Consider the following 16,068-nt stretch of genomic DNA (forward strand, 5'->3'; position numbering starts at 1 on the left):
ATATCCATTTAGCTTTTGATCTTTGTTTATATAAAGATTCTTGACGAAAAATGATTTTCTTCAACTCAGTAAATAATTATTTTCTCTCCTTTCTTTCTTCCTCTAATCCATTATTTTCATCCTGGAAGATCTAGTTCCCCAATTTTATTTTATTTTTATGTTATTTATCTTCCCAAAAACTTGTTTGTTACAAACCTTTAAATTAATAATACTTGGGGATTCTTATTATCGGCAAAGGTCAAAAGCAGGTTTGTGATCCAAAAAGGAAGAACACTTGTAATTTAACTTTTGAGCATCTCTCTTTACTTTGATCTAACTAAAGTGAAGCTCAAGGTTCATGAACACCAGTGAGTCCTTAATTAATTATTTAATTACTGGATTATAAATGGATACTAGGAAAGAGATGGGTTGTGGCTAAGAAAGTAAAACTGGTGGAAATGAATTAGTAAATAATTCAAAAGTTAGCTTAAGATGTTGATGTTGGGAAGGTAGATATACATTAAGATGCAACATACTACATGTAAATTTGTTCAAGGACCCACTGGCAACATAGAGCCTAATCATAAAGTTAAATCTTTTGGCATTTGGTGGATAAAAATATGTGCTTTTGTGTGCATTTGTGATTCAACCTCCCAGAATCAAATGTCGTTTATAAGTAAATGAACCTTACTAAGAAAATTATACCTACACTATACTCATTAAATAAAAATTAATTTTAAACACAAAAAATAATTATTTATTGTATTAACTAAATTAAATTCTATTTTAGATACTAAAAAAAAATTTGGTTTCTAAAATAGTTTCTATTATAAATAAATAGGTTAGATACCAAAAAGTATTTAATGTCTAAAGGAATATCTAATTTAGTCAATACATTAACTAATTATTTTTTGTCTATAAAATTAGTTTTTATTTAATGATAAATGTGTTTCTACATTTAATGCACCCAATATTGAGAATATATTTAATGATAAATGTGTTTCTACATTTAATGCACCCAATATTGAGAATAAATTATTTCTCAACAACTACATATCTTCATCAAATATAAGTAGGATATTGGGTCAGACTTCTAACTATGTTCTAAAAAGTCTAAAATTGTCAAGTTCATTTTGTTTTGCTTAACCCAAGTCAAGAGGGATCTTTTAGGTCAAGAGAGAGTGTTAACATCCTTTAAAAGGGAAAAATATAAAGGAAGATGGTAGAAAAAATGATTCGCATATTCACCTGACAACTTTAGTAAAATTGTGATTCTTGCTTTGTTGACGGTTAGAATTGAAAACTCGACAAGTTCACAATGTAGTTTCTTTGTTTTAAACAATGGGATCATGGATTTGAAGTCTATGGTTGGAGAAATCAATTATGCACAATTGCTCTATTTTTAGGTTTTATCTTCTTTGTTCTTCAAATTTGAAAGTTTTATTGTTTTAATGTATTTGTTGGTTGTAAGCACTTGCTTGTTTATTTGATTTGACTCTCTTATATCCTTATTGCATCTTAGTGGTGCTTGATTGACTGCTTGTTACTTATCATATTAAGAGAGTTTTTCTATGTTAAACATATTTATGTCTCTTTTGTGATTGTGGTTGTTGCTCCTAGTTGATTCTTGCATGTTATGAGAATTATTTCACTACGTACTTTAGTACTTTTGAAAACTCATAACAATGGGACATAAAATTTGTACAAAGTATTACTTTATACCTATATAAGTACTTGGAATAAGTAATTTCAGGTATAAATAATATTTTAAGGCTAAAAGAGATAATGAAGAATATTTATTTGCAAACAAGATTTGGTTAATGATAATCTTTGAAAAAAAAAAGATTGGTTGTAGTATTAGATTTGAGATAAATAAGTATAACCTATTATTATTCTCTTACTCTCTTTTCTTCTTTCATGTTCATAGTAAATGATTTTATTTTAAAATTATATTTTATTTTATAAAAACACTAGTACAAAATATTAATATGATGACTCCAAACAAAGACAGTTATTGTAAAACCACCGTTAAAAAAGAGGCGGTGGCAAAATTGTAATTAATCTTCGTTTTTAACAACGGTTATCCTGTAAACCGTCGTTGTAAGTCAATTTGGCCTTCAAATAACGACAGTTACCTATTAACCGTCGTTATATATAGTGCTTCTAATTCTCGCGCGCCCAACTCCTTTTATTTTCAATATCCGCGTTTTTCTTATTTTACAACTTAGGACGCCCACTTTCTCACTTCATCTCCACTCCACTGCCACCTTCACAGTTCCTTCGCAACTCCGAGGTTGCCACTACCAGCGGCCGCCGCTCCCCCTACGCTCAGTCCCGCATGAGTCCTCCGCGCCCGCGCCACTAACATCACAGCACCATCCGCGCCCCCTACGCCAAACCCCGCATGCGTCCTCCGCGCCCGTGCCGCTGACATCCTTTGCGCCCTTGCCGCCAGCGTCGTAGCACCCTCCGCACCTGCGACGAAGTCACCAACTTCCCCGCTCCCACGACTAATCTTAACTAGCTTTGGGTTGTTTTGGTTTATGCTACTTGTTTAAAAGGTTGGATCTTGGCTTTGGTGAGAAAAAAAAAGCACTCAAAATGGTGGAGGGTACTGGTTTTCTTTCTAAAGTTTTGAACTTTTTGTGAAGCTCAGATCCGGATACCAACATACTTGGCCGGTAAGTGTCTCTACTCAGTCACCAAAACTCTTCTATTTGTTTCTCATTATTTGGTGGAGGAGGAATATTTGTAACTATCTTTCCATCGTCATTGGATTTGATAAAAAATCAGCTACTGCAATCTTCAAATGTAAGCATTACATATTTCTGTCTACACTGGTGCTGCAATATTTTTGTGTGTATAAGCTAGTTTTTTTAAAACAAAAACAAGAATAAAAGTTGTTTGCGTTGTAGTTATATCTAAATTTTCCGAAAATCTCCAAGTTAGATTGTGTTAGGTTTGAGCAATTCTATATATGACTCAATCCATTTAAAGAATGAGATTTGATTTGTTGGTGTTTCTAATTTTTTTATTAGACTCAGCTTAAGCAATCAAATCGTTTTAATTAAATGATGTCAATAAAGTAACAAAGTAGATTGAATATTATTATTATTTAATAATTTTGGTTGAGTTGAATTGGATTGAATTTAAAATTAAAAATATATAATTCTTTACTGTAACATAAAAGATGAAAGATGAAGATGATTGGATTGAATAGGGTTTGATGCAATTATAAAGAAAATTTATTATTGGTATTGTTATTCAAACTCTTTATTATATATATTGAACATAAGTACTTGGAAATTTAGTTTGTAATTATATTATTGTTTTTTACAATTTTTTTATATCAACAAAGAGCAGTGCATAGAATAATTTATATTAAGTAGTTTTAATTTAACTAAGATAAGATATTGATTCTAAATACTTTACCGCGAGATTAACATTTAAGGCACTATTTTTTTAATCAACATATTTATTCCTGTATATATCAATTTATGATTAATTAATGCAATGATATGATTTACTATAATTTATGTTTTTCAATTAGTGTGAAAAAGAATAAAATATTTAATATGAATGGGTATATTTAGAGTAATAAAAATACATTGAAAGAGTTAAAAGGGTAACTTTGTCTTTTAAGGAAAGTTTTTTTTGTCTGTGATAAATAAAAACTAAGATTTTGTTATTATTATTTTTGTGATCAACATTCTATATGTCACTTTTATTAATTAAAAATTGAAGAAACTTTATGCTGCGAATATCATTGAAATTGGGAGATTTTTTTTTTGAAAGACATCATTTATAATGACGATTCCTTTGAAACTGTCTTTGAAAATAATATTTTTTTTAAGAATTTTGTTATTAACGAGCTAAAATAACGCGTTATAATTCATTTATAACGACGGTTTAACCGTCGTTATAAGTTACCTATTTATAACGATGCCTAAAATAACGACGGTTCGAGAATCGTCTTTATATGTCTTTTTTAACCGTCGTTAATGTACCTTTCTATACTAGTGAAAGTTATTAATATCACAAAAAAAAAATTTGTTCTCTTTGAAAATGTATGGATGACTTACTTTGAATATTTACCAAGTTTTTTTTTTCTTGATTGGCACTAACGCATATAACTATTAATATACAACAATGGTTTGATTCTATAATTAAGATATAATTATATTTTTAATTTTGTTACAATAGGAATGAAATGTTTGTAGTTTTATTATTTGGATATTCATAAGATACATGGATTAGGAAAAAGTAAAGTAACTACCTTGTTTTCAAATATGAATTTATTAATATGTTTTTTAAGAATAAATAAGTATTATAGTATTTATATAAGAGGTTGAATAAATGCAAGTTAGAAAAGTTTTTGAGACTAAGCTTAGTCATAAAATAATTTTTTATCATTTAAAAGTGGTGTTTGAATGTTTCGTTTATTTTAACTTTTGGTTTTTCCATAAGTTCTTAAAACAACTTGCCTTGAAGATAAATTTCAAGTGCTTTCTAATTTTATATTTTTGAGGTAAAGGATGATATGATAATTTCTTCACCCACAAACTATTTTTTTTGCTATTGAGCTCCTATTAGCTACTTGTTTCATAAAATGGTTGATTTGTTGATATTTTTATTAAGTTTTGTTCTTGGAACAAGAAGTATGAGTTTTACACTTAGTGCGTGAATGTTATAATAAAAAATGCATTTTACATTAAGTTTTCCATAATTACTCTTGTTGATGGCATTATGCATGGTACAATGTTAATGAATTAATAAAAATCTCTTAAATTGTTTTGTCATTTGCTTTTAATTTTATATTTATATTGCTTTCTAAAAAGATTTTATGTCAATTGTACATTTGAAACTAAAACAAACATTGAATTGGATATCTTGATAATAAGGAAAAAAATGGTACAAATTTTGAGAGTAAATTGGTTCAATAAGAGTAAATTGGGAGGAGTATGGATTTATGATATTCAACTTTGTTGGAGATGGATGAAGCTCATCTCAACCTTGCATTGGTGTGTTTGATGTAGTCTTTAGCTAGGTTGCTTTGGAGGTTGCTATGTGTCTTAGATGATTCTGTATTTTAGGCTTGTGTGTATTCAAGGTTGCCTTTGCTACATGACCCATCCTAGATGCCAAATCAAGGTAGTAAGATCAAGCTCATGATGTGGTTAAATGGTTTTGGAAAAGCTTTTTAAAGTTTTCTTAAATGGTTTGATTCAGTACAAAAATAAATCTGTTTTATTGAGAAGCAATCAGTTTATTTCTTCTCTATTAAAGGCTTTTCGAAATTCTGTTAGGGCACCAAAGGTAAAACTCAGTCTGTTATTTCAGTTAAGCTGAGCTGACAGTTTTATCAACATTTAACCTGTTGCTTTTAGAATCAATCTGTTGTTTTTTAAACTGCTCTGTAACTGTTTTTTGAAAAGTGGTTAGAAACTGTTCTCTATAAAATAAAATGCCCTTCTCACGTGAAGGGATGCTAAACAATCACAGTTTGACAGAGATACAACATTTTGTGTGTGAAAAAGAGAACTGAAAAGGTTTTGCAAAGGTTTTTCAAAAGAGAAATACATGTGAGCTTGTTTTTGAAGAACCTTGTGCTGGTTGAAGGTGATGGTACTGTTTTGGAGCAAATAGAACAACTGGTTTATGTTCTTGCAACACAGTTTCAGGTGTAATCTTTCCCTTATTCATTCTTGTAATAGGTATAAGTGTTAGTCACTCTAGATAGGGTTTCTTGGAGTGCAAGGTATGCTGGAATAGTGTTTTTCAGCCTTGGTTGTTGAAGTTCTTGAAGGGTTCAAGAACTGTTGTGTGTGTAATTGATTGTATCTGTTTTTAGTGAATTCCACCTTGGAGTAAGGTGAACTAGATGTAGCTCTTGATGAGTGAACCAGTATAAAAATTCTCTTGTGTTTCTTTTTTCATCCCTGCACTTAATTCTGTGTTTTCACATAATCTGTCAAGAAAGGAATCTGTTGTATTAAAACAAAATCTGTTAATTCTGGACCTGGTTAAATCTGCCGTTCTAACTTATTAATCAATTCTCTAAACATAAATCAAGCTGCTGTGTGAATCTGTAATAGGATAAAAAGGGTGAACTATTTTATTTAACTGAACTGTGACATTTGATTCATTACTCTAGATAGCTTATGTTAAGTAAAATTGATTAATTCTGTGCTACAAACTGAAACTTTATAAACTGTGAAAGTTAATCAATTTGGTTCTGGTATTGCTGTTGGTTGATCTAAACCGTGTTGATCATGTTTTGGTTGTGCTAAAAGCCATCTGTACAACAATCTGTTTCGTTTAATATCAATATGTTCTTTTCACCTCTGTTAAACTGTAAAGCAGCCTCTTTTGCGAAAATTTGATAAGCTCAATTCACCCCTCCCCTCTTGAACTTAGACACTGCTTAACTCTAACAAACTTGATTGTTTTGCAACAATCTTGAACTGTACAAAAATGTCAATGTCTTTCACATATTTGGAAATACCTATAAGATAAAAATTTAGGAAAATAAAAATGTGGGATACCATGATACAAAAAATTAAGAAGAGATTGACAAGATGGAAAGGTAGTCATTTATCCTTTGTTGGTAAAGTTTGTCTAATTAAACATGTCACCATTGTCGCTCCCATTTTCTTTCTATCTTTTTTAAAGCTCAATAATGGTGTTAAACGAAATGAGAAAGATATAAAGACAATTTTTGGGGAGATGGGGAATGGAAGGTAAGAAAATAGCATGAGTGAAGTGGTCAACAATTTGTAGACCAAAAGAATCAAGAGGTGTAGGCGTAAAGGACATCCAATTGTTCAATGAAGCATTTGTAGCAAAATAGAAGCTTAGTAGAGATATGTAACTGGAAACAAAGGACTATGTAAGGTTATACTATAATCCAAATATGGAGTTGAGAGAGAATTATATCAAGTTCATTAGTGCAAATATGAATGTGTGTGGTGGAAGGATCTAAAAATAGTTTGTGGATTAGGGTATGATAAAAAATGGTTCAACAACAATATCATATGAAACTTAGGAAAGAAAAAAAACCAAATCAAATTTTGGGATGATAGGTGGAATGACCAAATAAAACTAGGTGAAATTTTTTCCCCAAGTTATGCAATAATTCCAACTTTAGACAAACTGTAGTGTCATAAAATGGTGACATAGAATAATAATGTATGGGAGTTGAACTTCGGAGAAGAGAATGATTTTTGTGGTAACTACCTTAAGTAAACTCATTTATGGAAGATTTTTTTTTTTTTTACAAAGAATACATGATCAAGACAAATTCAAATGAAAAGGGGATGAATTAAATGGTTTTACAATAAAATTTACATACAAATTTTTTGCAAAATATTGCATGTTGATAAGATGAAGATTTCTTTGGATTCATACGGATGATTAATGCAATTTCAAGTGTAAAACATTTTGAATGGATAGCAAATCTAAAAATATTACAACTAAGGATATCTTGAACATATACATATACAACTAGCTAGTAAGGTTTTTTTTATTAGCAAAGAATTAAAGAATTAAAACAGAGACACTTCAGGGGTGTCCCAACCCATATACAAAAATCAAAACTCCATACCAACTATTGTTTGAAATTGTGGTTTTTTTGTCCAAGATGTATAAGGGTTAAATTACCCTTGAAGTGATTCACATTTATTTATTTTTTCTTGCCGATAAAAAGAAATAGAAATTGATTGGAAACATTTGAAGATATGACTTAGAATAACAATAGAAAAGGACTACCTAGTAAAAAAACTGTCTTTATAAAATAAAGGAAAGTAAAAATTATTGTTTTTAAATATAAAATTAAAGGAATTTTTATGAGAAAAAATATATAAAGATCTAATTATTATATATTAAAAATATGAAAATTTGTATTTTTCATCTAACCGTATAAAAATATTAAAAAATGTGTATTTTTAAGAGAAACATTTTTAAATATAAATATCAATAAATATACAATATTAGGATAAAATTATTAACATTATTATATTTATATATAAAAATAAAGTAAAAAATTGTATGAAACTATCATTAAATATTTTAATAAACTCCCTTAAATACTCATATCACTACTAGAAAATCATTAAATGGAAACCAATTTTTGAGACAAAAAAAATTAGTTGTTATATTGATTAAATTATATATTATTTTAGAGACTATACAAATTATTGGTAGTTTCTATTATTGATAAATAATTTATAAATTAGTATCTAATTAGCTATCAAGGTTTTAGCAACCTTGGTAGTTAAAACCTTGATAGCTAATTAGATAACAATTTATAAATTATTTATTGAATAAAAAACTAATTTAGATACCAATAATTTTTTTAGTTTACAAGATAATATCTATTTTAGTCAACATAACAACTAATTTTTTTTTTAGTATATGAGTCTTACTATATAAGTTCAAATAAGTTGTTTACCAGCTTTTTAAATTGAAACAAACTCTTACAAATACAAGGAGCTCATTTTAAAAAAATTTAAGTATTTTATAAGTTCACCCTTACACTTAATGATTTTCAAATAATAAATGTGATTTTAATTTTTAAAAATATTGTTGACCAAAAATATTTAATAACACAACTATTTTATTCTTAAGAGTAATAGTTGTATTCTAAATTAATGTTATACTTGTTTGTAACTCATCATGAACATAAAATTCTATTAATTAAAGCAATTTTTTTACATTTTTTATAATTAATTTTTTACATTTTTTATTTTAAAATTTATTCATTTATTTTTATTATAGAATTTATTCCACAATCTAATTTTATACATTTTTTTCTATATATGAATTTTTATTTTATAAATATATTTTTGTAAAGAAAATGTTTATTTTTGAATGAGCTTTTAAGCTTTAAAAGAAAATTTGACAAAATAATTTTCTTATTTAAAACTATGATTTTGAAATTAAATTTAAAATTATTTTTTCAATAAAATATAAACTAGACTAAACAACATATATTTTTTATACATAGACGAGCAAAAACACAGGTATTATCACATTTTTGTGTCTGATTTTTTAAATATCTTTAAAAATATATTTGGTTCTCTCTATTATAGATATTGTATTGTAAATTATAATAATTATAATTTTATGGAATTAATATAAGAGATAAATTTTCAAATGCCTTTATAAAGTTCACTATATATCTCTATTTATATATATTCTAAAAATAAAAACACTAATTTATAATTTGATCATCTTGTAAGAATAATGTAAGAAAAACAACGAATTAGAGATAATGAGTTTTTTTTTATACTATTAGAGAAAATAATGAATTAGAATATATATATATATATATATATATATTACCTATTTATTTTTTGATATACAAATATGATAATTTAGTTTTATCCGTTTGTTTGTTAATGTAGAACCCCACCCAATAAAATAATTTTACAAATGAACTTACAAGGAAAAGGTGATCTATATGAGTTAAAAGATGTATGACATCTCAATTGTATAAAATCATTATAGAAATAAAGTATATATCCTGCCATTACATGTATTATTATAAATTTAAATTAATTTTATTCTAAATAGTTATTTGAATTTTAAAAAAAGTAGTCATTTAAAAAATGAAATTGTAAAAACATTTGTACACAAAAGAGTTATATTCTTTAATAGATAAATTATATACATTAAAGAGTAAATTATTATTATTATTATTATTATCATTATTATATATATATTCGTTATTTTTTAAAAAGAGAAATTAATTAATTATTTTGAAATAAAAATAAATTATTCAGTTATTTATTTATTAAATAAATAAATATTTTTTATTAAAAATGTATAATCTAAATATTTACGCTTTTTTTCTTTTTGACAAAAAATTATTATAATAATAACTATTGAAATAAAAACATATTATTAAATTATAATATTTTTATTAAAAGATTATAAAAATAAATAACTTTGTAAATTTTATTGCATGTAATTTTTTATTTTGTAGATGATTTTATATTATAAATAATTATTTAAATTTTAAAAAGTAATTATTTAATGGGTAAAATTATAAAAAAATTGATTTTTTGTGTTTTTTTCAAAATCAATTTTTTCAAAATTTTTAAAATTCAAATTTTCAATATAAAATAAATAACTTTCAAATTTATTATATTTTAATATTATAAAGGATAAAGTTAAAAAATGAACCAAAAGGAATCTCTTTATATATTATTATAAATATTAATCATACACTAGAATTGCTCTAGTTAAGAATGTGTAAACTCAGGAAGCTATTAGGGGCAAAATGGGCCGCAATCCACCAAGTTTTGATCTGTTCCTTTCCATTTGGGCTGCTTCTTCCTGCACCTCCATTCCTTCTTGTGCCACCCCCATAAAATTTTCTTATTCAAAAATACCCTTTTCAATATTCCAAATTACATAATCCGGAAGTCTTTTTTAGATTCAAAATTAGCTTCCGGATTTATGTAATCCGGAAGTCTTTTGTGATTAGCTTCCAGATTACATAATCCGGAAGTTTTTTCTATACATAAGATTAGCTTCTGGATTATGTAATCCAGAAGTCTTTTTTTCAGATGTGTTATTAGTTTCCGGATTACATAATCCAGAAGTCTTTTCTAAATATGAAATTGACTTCCAAATTATGTAATCCGAAATTTATCCGGATTACATAATCCATAGGCTTATTATTTCAAATCCAAGGGGTGAAAAAAAAGGATAAAATAGTATTTTCATATTTAGTATGAGGTGGCAAAAGAAGGTATGGAGGTGTAGGAAGAAAGAGTCTTCCATTTGTTAAAATAGTTCCATTTAGGACTGGACTCAGACTTATCTATCAGAAATTTTAAAAAAATAAAAATTTAAACTTTTTATACTATAATAATACTAATTCATTTTGACAATTAAATTTCCTATTAGAATAGTTGTTTTATAAAATAATAATACGTGATTATTTAATTATTATTTTTTTCTAAAAAATGTTTGAACAAGCATACCCTGAAGCACCTAGTGGTCATCATGTGACTTTTAATTAAGTGGATTTTCTAAACTGTTTGTTTGAACATTTTTTTTCAAATACATGCTCATTACATGTTTTAAGTTAGGTGCTAAATAACTACAGTAAAATGTTTATTTTTAATTTTTTTAAGTAGAACTAAGACTTGTTCAAATCATAAGACAGAATTAATTCATTAATCAAGATTAAAAAACTAAATAATTTTATTAGTAATAAGAAATTTATCTTCTTGGGCAAGTATCTTTTGTGGTAGTATGAGAAAATTCATTGGTGATTTTTCTGTTTTTCTTGATTCTTGATCTCTGCTAAGTTTATATGTGTTATTCTTATTCTTGAAAAATTACATAAAATTTGTTACAAATTTTTATGGTTAGAGAATGATTCTTCCTCTGTGCTGGTCAGTTATGTGTTGTTCTCCAGGATAGAACTCATGTTCCTTAGTTTATCATAAATAGATGGAATACTTGTCTTATCTATAAACACATTTCTTTTAAATTCTCACATTGTAGAGAATGTGATTATTGTGCTTGATAAGCTAGTTAACTTAGGTTTCCTTCGTAGACATAACTTTAGGCTTTCTTCGTAGAGAGAACTTTGTTTCGTACAATAGACTGCCTTCCAATTTATTCTTGGAATTTTTTTTCCATAATAGGCATATGTTACCTATGTTGGTTGATTTAGTTGTTGTTTTCTTTTGTAGTTTTGGTCTAGTCTCACATAGTTGTTTGTATTCTTCTTTTCTTTCTTTTTTAATAATACTTCATTTTCAGGTTTCATGTAATGGTAGATGATTGTTAAAATCTAAAATATCAATTTGGATGAGATCTCAAGTTTAGTGATGTCTAACCACCCTTCTATTAATACGACACATTTGAATTTTTAAAACTATTTTTATTAATTGTAGTTGCAATAATCTTAATATCTTTCCTAATTAATATATCCACTGCTTCAATTTATATTGACGAGAATATTAAAAATTAGTTCTTTAAATCTTCTTTGTATGAAGATACAAAAATAGACTATAAAATGCCAAGACATTATTAATGCATTTGATTTATTATTCATTGAAAATTTAGGAAACAATTAGTAGTTAAGGATACTTTTACAAAAAAAAGTCAAAACTAATCCTCAGAAAAAGTACTTAGTCTAACTTTGAAGTTGGTCAAAGTTTATATAGAGAATTTATTATAAGAACTAAGGAAGGCATTTAATAGTATAATTAATAAATTCAAACGTGCAAGCAATTCTACTAAAAAATGTAGTGAAAAAGCACTTTCACTTTCCTTAGTGGATTTTTCACATGACGAGGACAGAAGCATCTGCATGACAGATCAACACTTCAGCCATTTTTTTGTTTAGTAGTGTTTTTGCAAGACCAATAATTTTGTTTTATATAAGGTTCATAGTTTTTCATGTTTTCCACACAGAAGTTACAGAAACTGCTTAAGCTATTCACAATGGATAGGTTGCGTTCACTCTTTTCATTTTCTAGCCAAAAACGCGATTCAATGCCCTCTCTGCAACATAAGTTGCTAGATGAAGAAAGCATTGCTCAATCAGAGCCAAACACACACTTTAAGAAGCCTGGATGGAAAGCCATGCCTTACGTTCTGGGTCTGTCTCTCAAAACTTTGTTATACCTTTTTTAGGCTGAAATAGCCTTGTCTCTCATTTTTTTTTTATTTGAAGTTCATCTTCTAAATAATGAGTTTCTACATACACTGATTGATTCTTGCATCAGTGTTAATGTTAAATTGTATGAGACAAAAACTGGTATGTCTGACATATTTCCTAGTTTGTCACGTTTTACTAAGGGATCCAAAATGAACATTCTGAATTCAAAGAGACCAAACTGAAAGGATAAAAAAACAGAAAATAAGAGACCAAGATAATATTTTAGCAAGCATTTTATGTTCATACTTGACAATTCAATTGTGGTTTGGGCTATAATTGAAATGAAATGTGCAGGAAATGACACAATTGAGAGGCTAGCAACATCTGGAATGCAGGCGAATTTTGTGGTGTATTTGATGAAAGTGTATAACATGGATCAGGTTCTTTCAGCAAACATTTTGAACACTTGGCTTGCTGTCTCCAACATTACTCCTCTGATTGGAGCCTTTTTTGCTGATGCCTACTTTGGAAAGTTTCGAACAATTGCCCTTGCATCCTTTGCTAGCCTTGCGGTATCTTTTACTTTCCTGTAGATTGATTATAATTTATATCTTATGTTTTTCTTGATATACAATTGCAATAAAAGCAATGGTGAATGTTTAACAATTTGGATTATAACCTTTGTTTCTAATTGACTAGGGCATGATTATTGTGATGCTAACTTCTTGGGTGCCACAATTTCATCCTGCACCATGCTCCATTGAGCAGCTGCGAGGTGGTGTGTGCTCAGGCATATCAAATTTCCAAATGGGTGTCTTAGTTTTTGGTCTGTTCTGGTTATCTATTGGTTCTGGTGGAATAAGGCCTTGCAGTGTTCCCTTTGCCGTTGAACAATTTGATTTGACCACTGCTGAAGGAAGGAATGAAAGTAACAGATTCTACAGTCTGTACTTCGCCACACAAACACTGGTCATGTTGACCAACCAAACTCTATTGGTTTATATCCAGGATTCTGTTAGTTGGACCCTTGGTTTTGCATTGCCCACGGTTTATATGATTGTTTCCATTTGTTTTTTCTTTGCTGGTTCCAAAGTTTATGCCTATGTTCAGCCTGCGGGAAGCAACTTTTCTAGCATAGCTCAAGTGGTAGTTGCAGCACAACGCAAGCGCCATTCTCATTTGCCTGCTGCCGAGGACACACAAGGAGCATTTTATGATCCACCACTCCAACATGATTCAGAAAGAAAGATGCTTCTTACAAAGGAGTTTGGGTAAATAATATCTTAGATTAAATGTTAATTTAGTCCCTGAAATTATAATCTGCTTCTTAATTTGGTTTTTAAATTAGTATCCCCGAGCAAATTAGCTTATTTATTAAGTTCTTGAATTTCACAACCATAATTTAATCCTGGATGTCAGAGGATCAAATTGAGTAATAGTTGCTAATGTCAATAACTTGCTTTCCTACAATATGAATGATTGAATCAAGTAAATTCAAATACTGACCAATATTTGTTGTGTTACTGATTTGTTTTTGTTTCTTAGACACTTAAACAAAGCTGCTTTAGTTCTGGAGAATGAATTGGAAGATGATGGATCGAACAAAAACCCTTGGAGACTTAGTAGCATCCAACGAGTGGAAGAGCTCAAATGCTTGTTTAAAATCATGCCGATATTCGTAACCAGCATCATAGTGAACATTCCCTTAGGACAGCAAGCAATATTTGGAGTATCACAGGCCATGAAAATGGATAGGCACTTGGGACATAACTTTGAGATTCATCCTGGCTCAGTAAATGTGATAATGCTGGTGGCAATAGGCATAGTGCTCCCATTCTATGATCGAATTGTTGTTCCTGCACTAGAGAAAGTAACAAAGCAAGAAGGGGGACTCACAACCCTTCAAAGGATTGGATTTGGACATGCTTTTGGTTTTCTATCAATGGTGGTTTCAGGGTTGGTGGAGATCAAGAGAAGGGAATTGGCAATTTCATCTGGTGCATCTGATGGGGTTGCACCCATATCAGTGCTGTGGCTGGCTCCCCAGTTCATTCTTTTAGGATGTTGTCATGTGTTTGCAACAGTTGGCCACATTGAGTTTTTCAACAATGAGTCACCTGAGGGGTTGAGAAGTGTTGCCAATTCCTTGCTATGCCTCAATCTTTCAGCTGCTAGTAACGTGAGCAGCTTCATAGTAAACATTGTGCATTCTTTCACTGGCAAGCAAGGCCAACCAGATTGGCTTGATGGTGACATTAATAAGGGCAGATTGGAGTACTTCTATTTCGTCATTGGAGCATTTTGCTTGTTAAACATGTTATGCTTCATACTTTCTTCTCGTAGCTATCATTATAAGGCCTTTGTCAAAACCTGATGGATCTATGCAGATTGGATTCAAATTTCATTTCAGTAGTATTTGTAATATAGATATGTACTAAATAACCATGCAAGTAAAACTCCAATTCTATCTATACCAACGATTCTCTATATTGGATTTATCACTGAATGAAGTTTAAATTATCTGCAAACAAATCATGTTCCTTCAGACAAATCATGTTCCTTCAGACAGATCATGTTCCACCATGCTATTTGTCTGCACATTGCAAAGAGCATTTCCGTGTAATGTTTCATTCGATTCTGTATTCACTTTTTGTAATTTGTTTTCGATCCAATATAACTGATACAGGTTTCTTTTTTAAACTGTTTGAGATGCTTTCTTTTTTATATAATCTAATAAATATTTCTATTCATTGCTAAAATCACAGTAATCTAGTGAATTTATCAAATAAATAAAAAATTCAAAACAAAGATAATGACTTCGAAAATCGTATGACATAGTAATTTGTTGGTGCTGATAAAAAAAAGTAATTTGTTGGATTATAGGAAAATATTCTTGTTAAAATATTGAAGTATTTGATGCTAATAATAAGTAAATAACGAATATTAAAAATTAGTTTATAAATTTATATAAATATAGAAGAGGAAAATAAAATTTAATATACTTACGTTCTCAACTGGAAAGAATATAATTTTCTCTAGAAACCTTTTAAATAAATACTTATAAAAAAAGAAATTTTAAGATTGTATCACTGAAAGAAAATTTAATTTGATCGACAGCAAACAAAATGGTCGCCAAGTACCATTAATATTATTATTATTTATTTATTATTTATCAAAACATTTATGTTGCAGGAAATCATACCAAAGTCCATGACTAGATATACAATCCATCACTACACCAAAATTCATCTTATTATTTTTGTTATTCTTATTATATAATATAATAATAATAATATTATTATTACTACTATTATTAATATATGCATAGATAACTATGTATCGTTTTTATTAATATATGAGTTTTGGTCTATTCTATCTATTTTTTGTATTTTTTATAATAATAATTTTTTCATGTAATGACAAATGATTGATTCTTGTTATTTAGGTGTTAGTTTAATTAAGAT

The 16,068-nt window shown here is 28.4% G+C and overlaps 1 protein-coding gene across 1 annotated transcript; it reads left to right on the plus strand.

Annotated features, from left to right (window-relative positions):
* Positions 1-12,419: 12,419 nt before the first annotated feature.
* LOC137805811 (protein NRT1/ PTR FAMILY 2.13) lies at positions 12,420-15,090 on the plus strand. The gene is made up of 4 exons (XM_068605729.2): positions 12,420-12,604; positions 12,959-13,176; positions 13,304-13,875; positions 14,150-15,090. Exons 1-4 carry the CDS (start codon positions 12,448-12,450, stop codon positions 14,976-14,978), a joined length of 1,776 nt encoding a protein of 591 aa, XP_068461830.1. The 5' UTR covers positions 12,420-12,447; the 3' UTR covers positions 14,979-15,090.
* Positions 15,091-16,068: the final 978 nt, after the last annotated feature.

The sequence above is a fragment of the Phaseolus vulgaris genome, chromosome 3 (assembly GCF_051622355.1).
Source record: "Phaseolus vulgaris cultivar YP4 chromosome 3, ASM5162235v1, whole genome shotgun sequence".
Lineage (NCBI taxonomy): Eukaryota > Viridiplantae > Streptophyta > Magnoliopsida > Fabales > Fabaceae > Phaseolus > Phaseolus vulgaris.

Bases quoted from the DNA above. Each gene is read 5' to 3' on its own strand.
- LOC137805811 (XM_068605729.2), top strand. From the start codon at position 12,448: ATGGATAGGTTGCGTTCACTCTTTTCATTTTCTAGCCAAAAACGCGAT. The intron at 12,605-12,958 runs GTCTGTCTCTCA...TGAAATGTGCAG, and splicing joins AGCCATGCCTTACGTTCTGG to GAAATGACACAATTGAGAGG. The intron at 13,177-13,303 runs GTATCTTTTACT...CTAATTGACTAG, and splicing joins CATCCTTTGCTAGCCTTGCG to GGCATGATTATTGTGATGCT.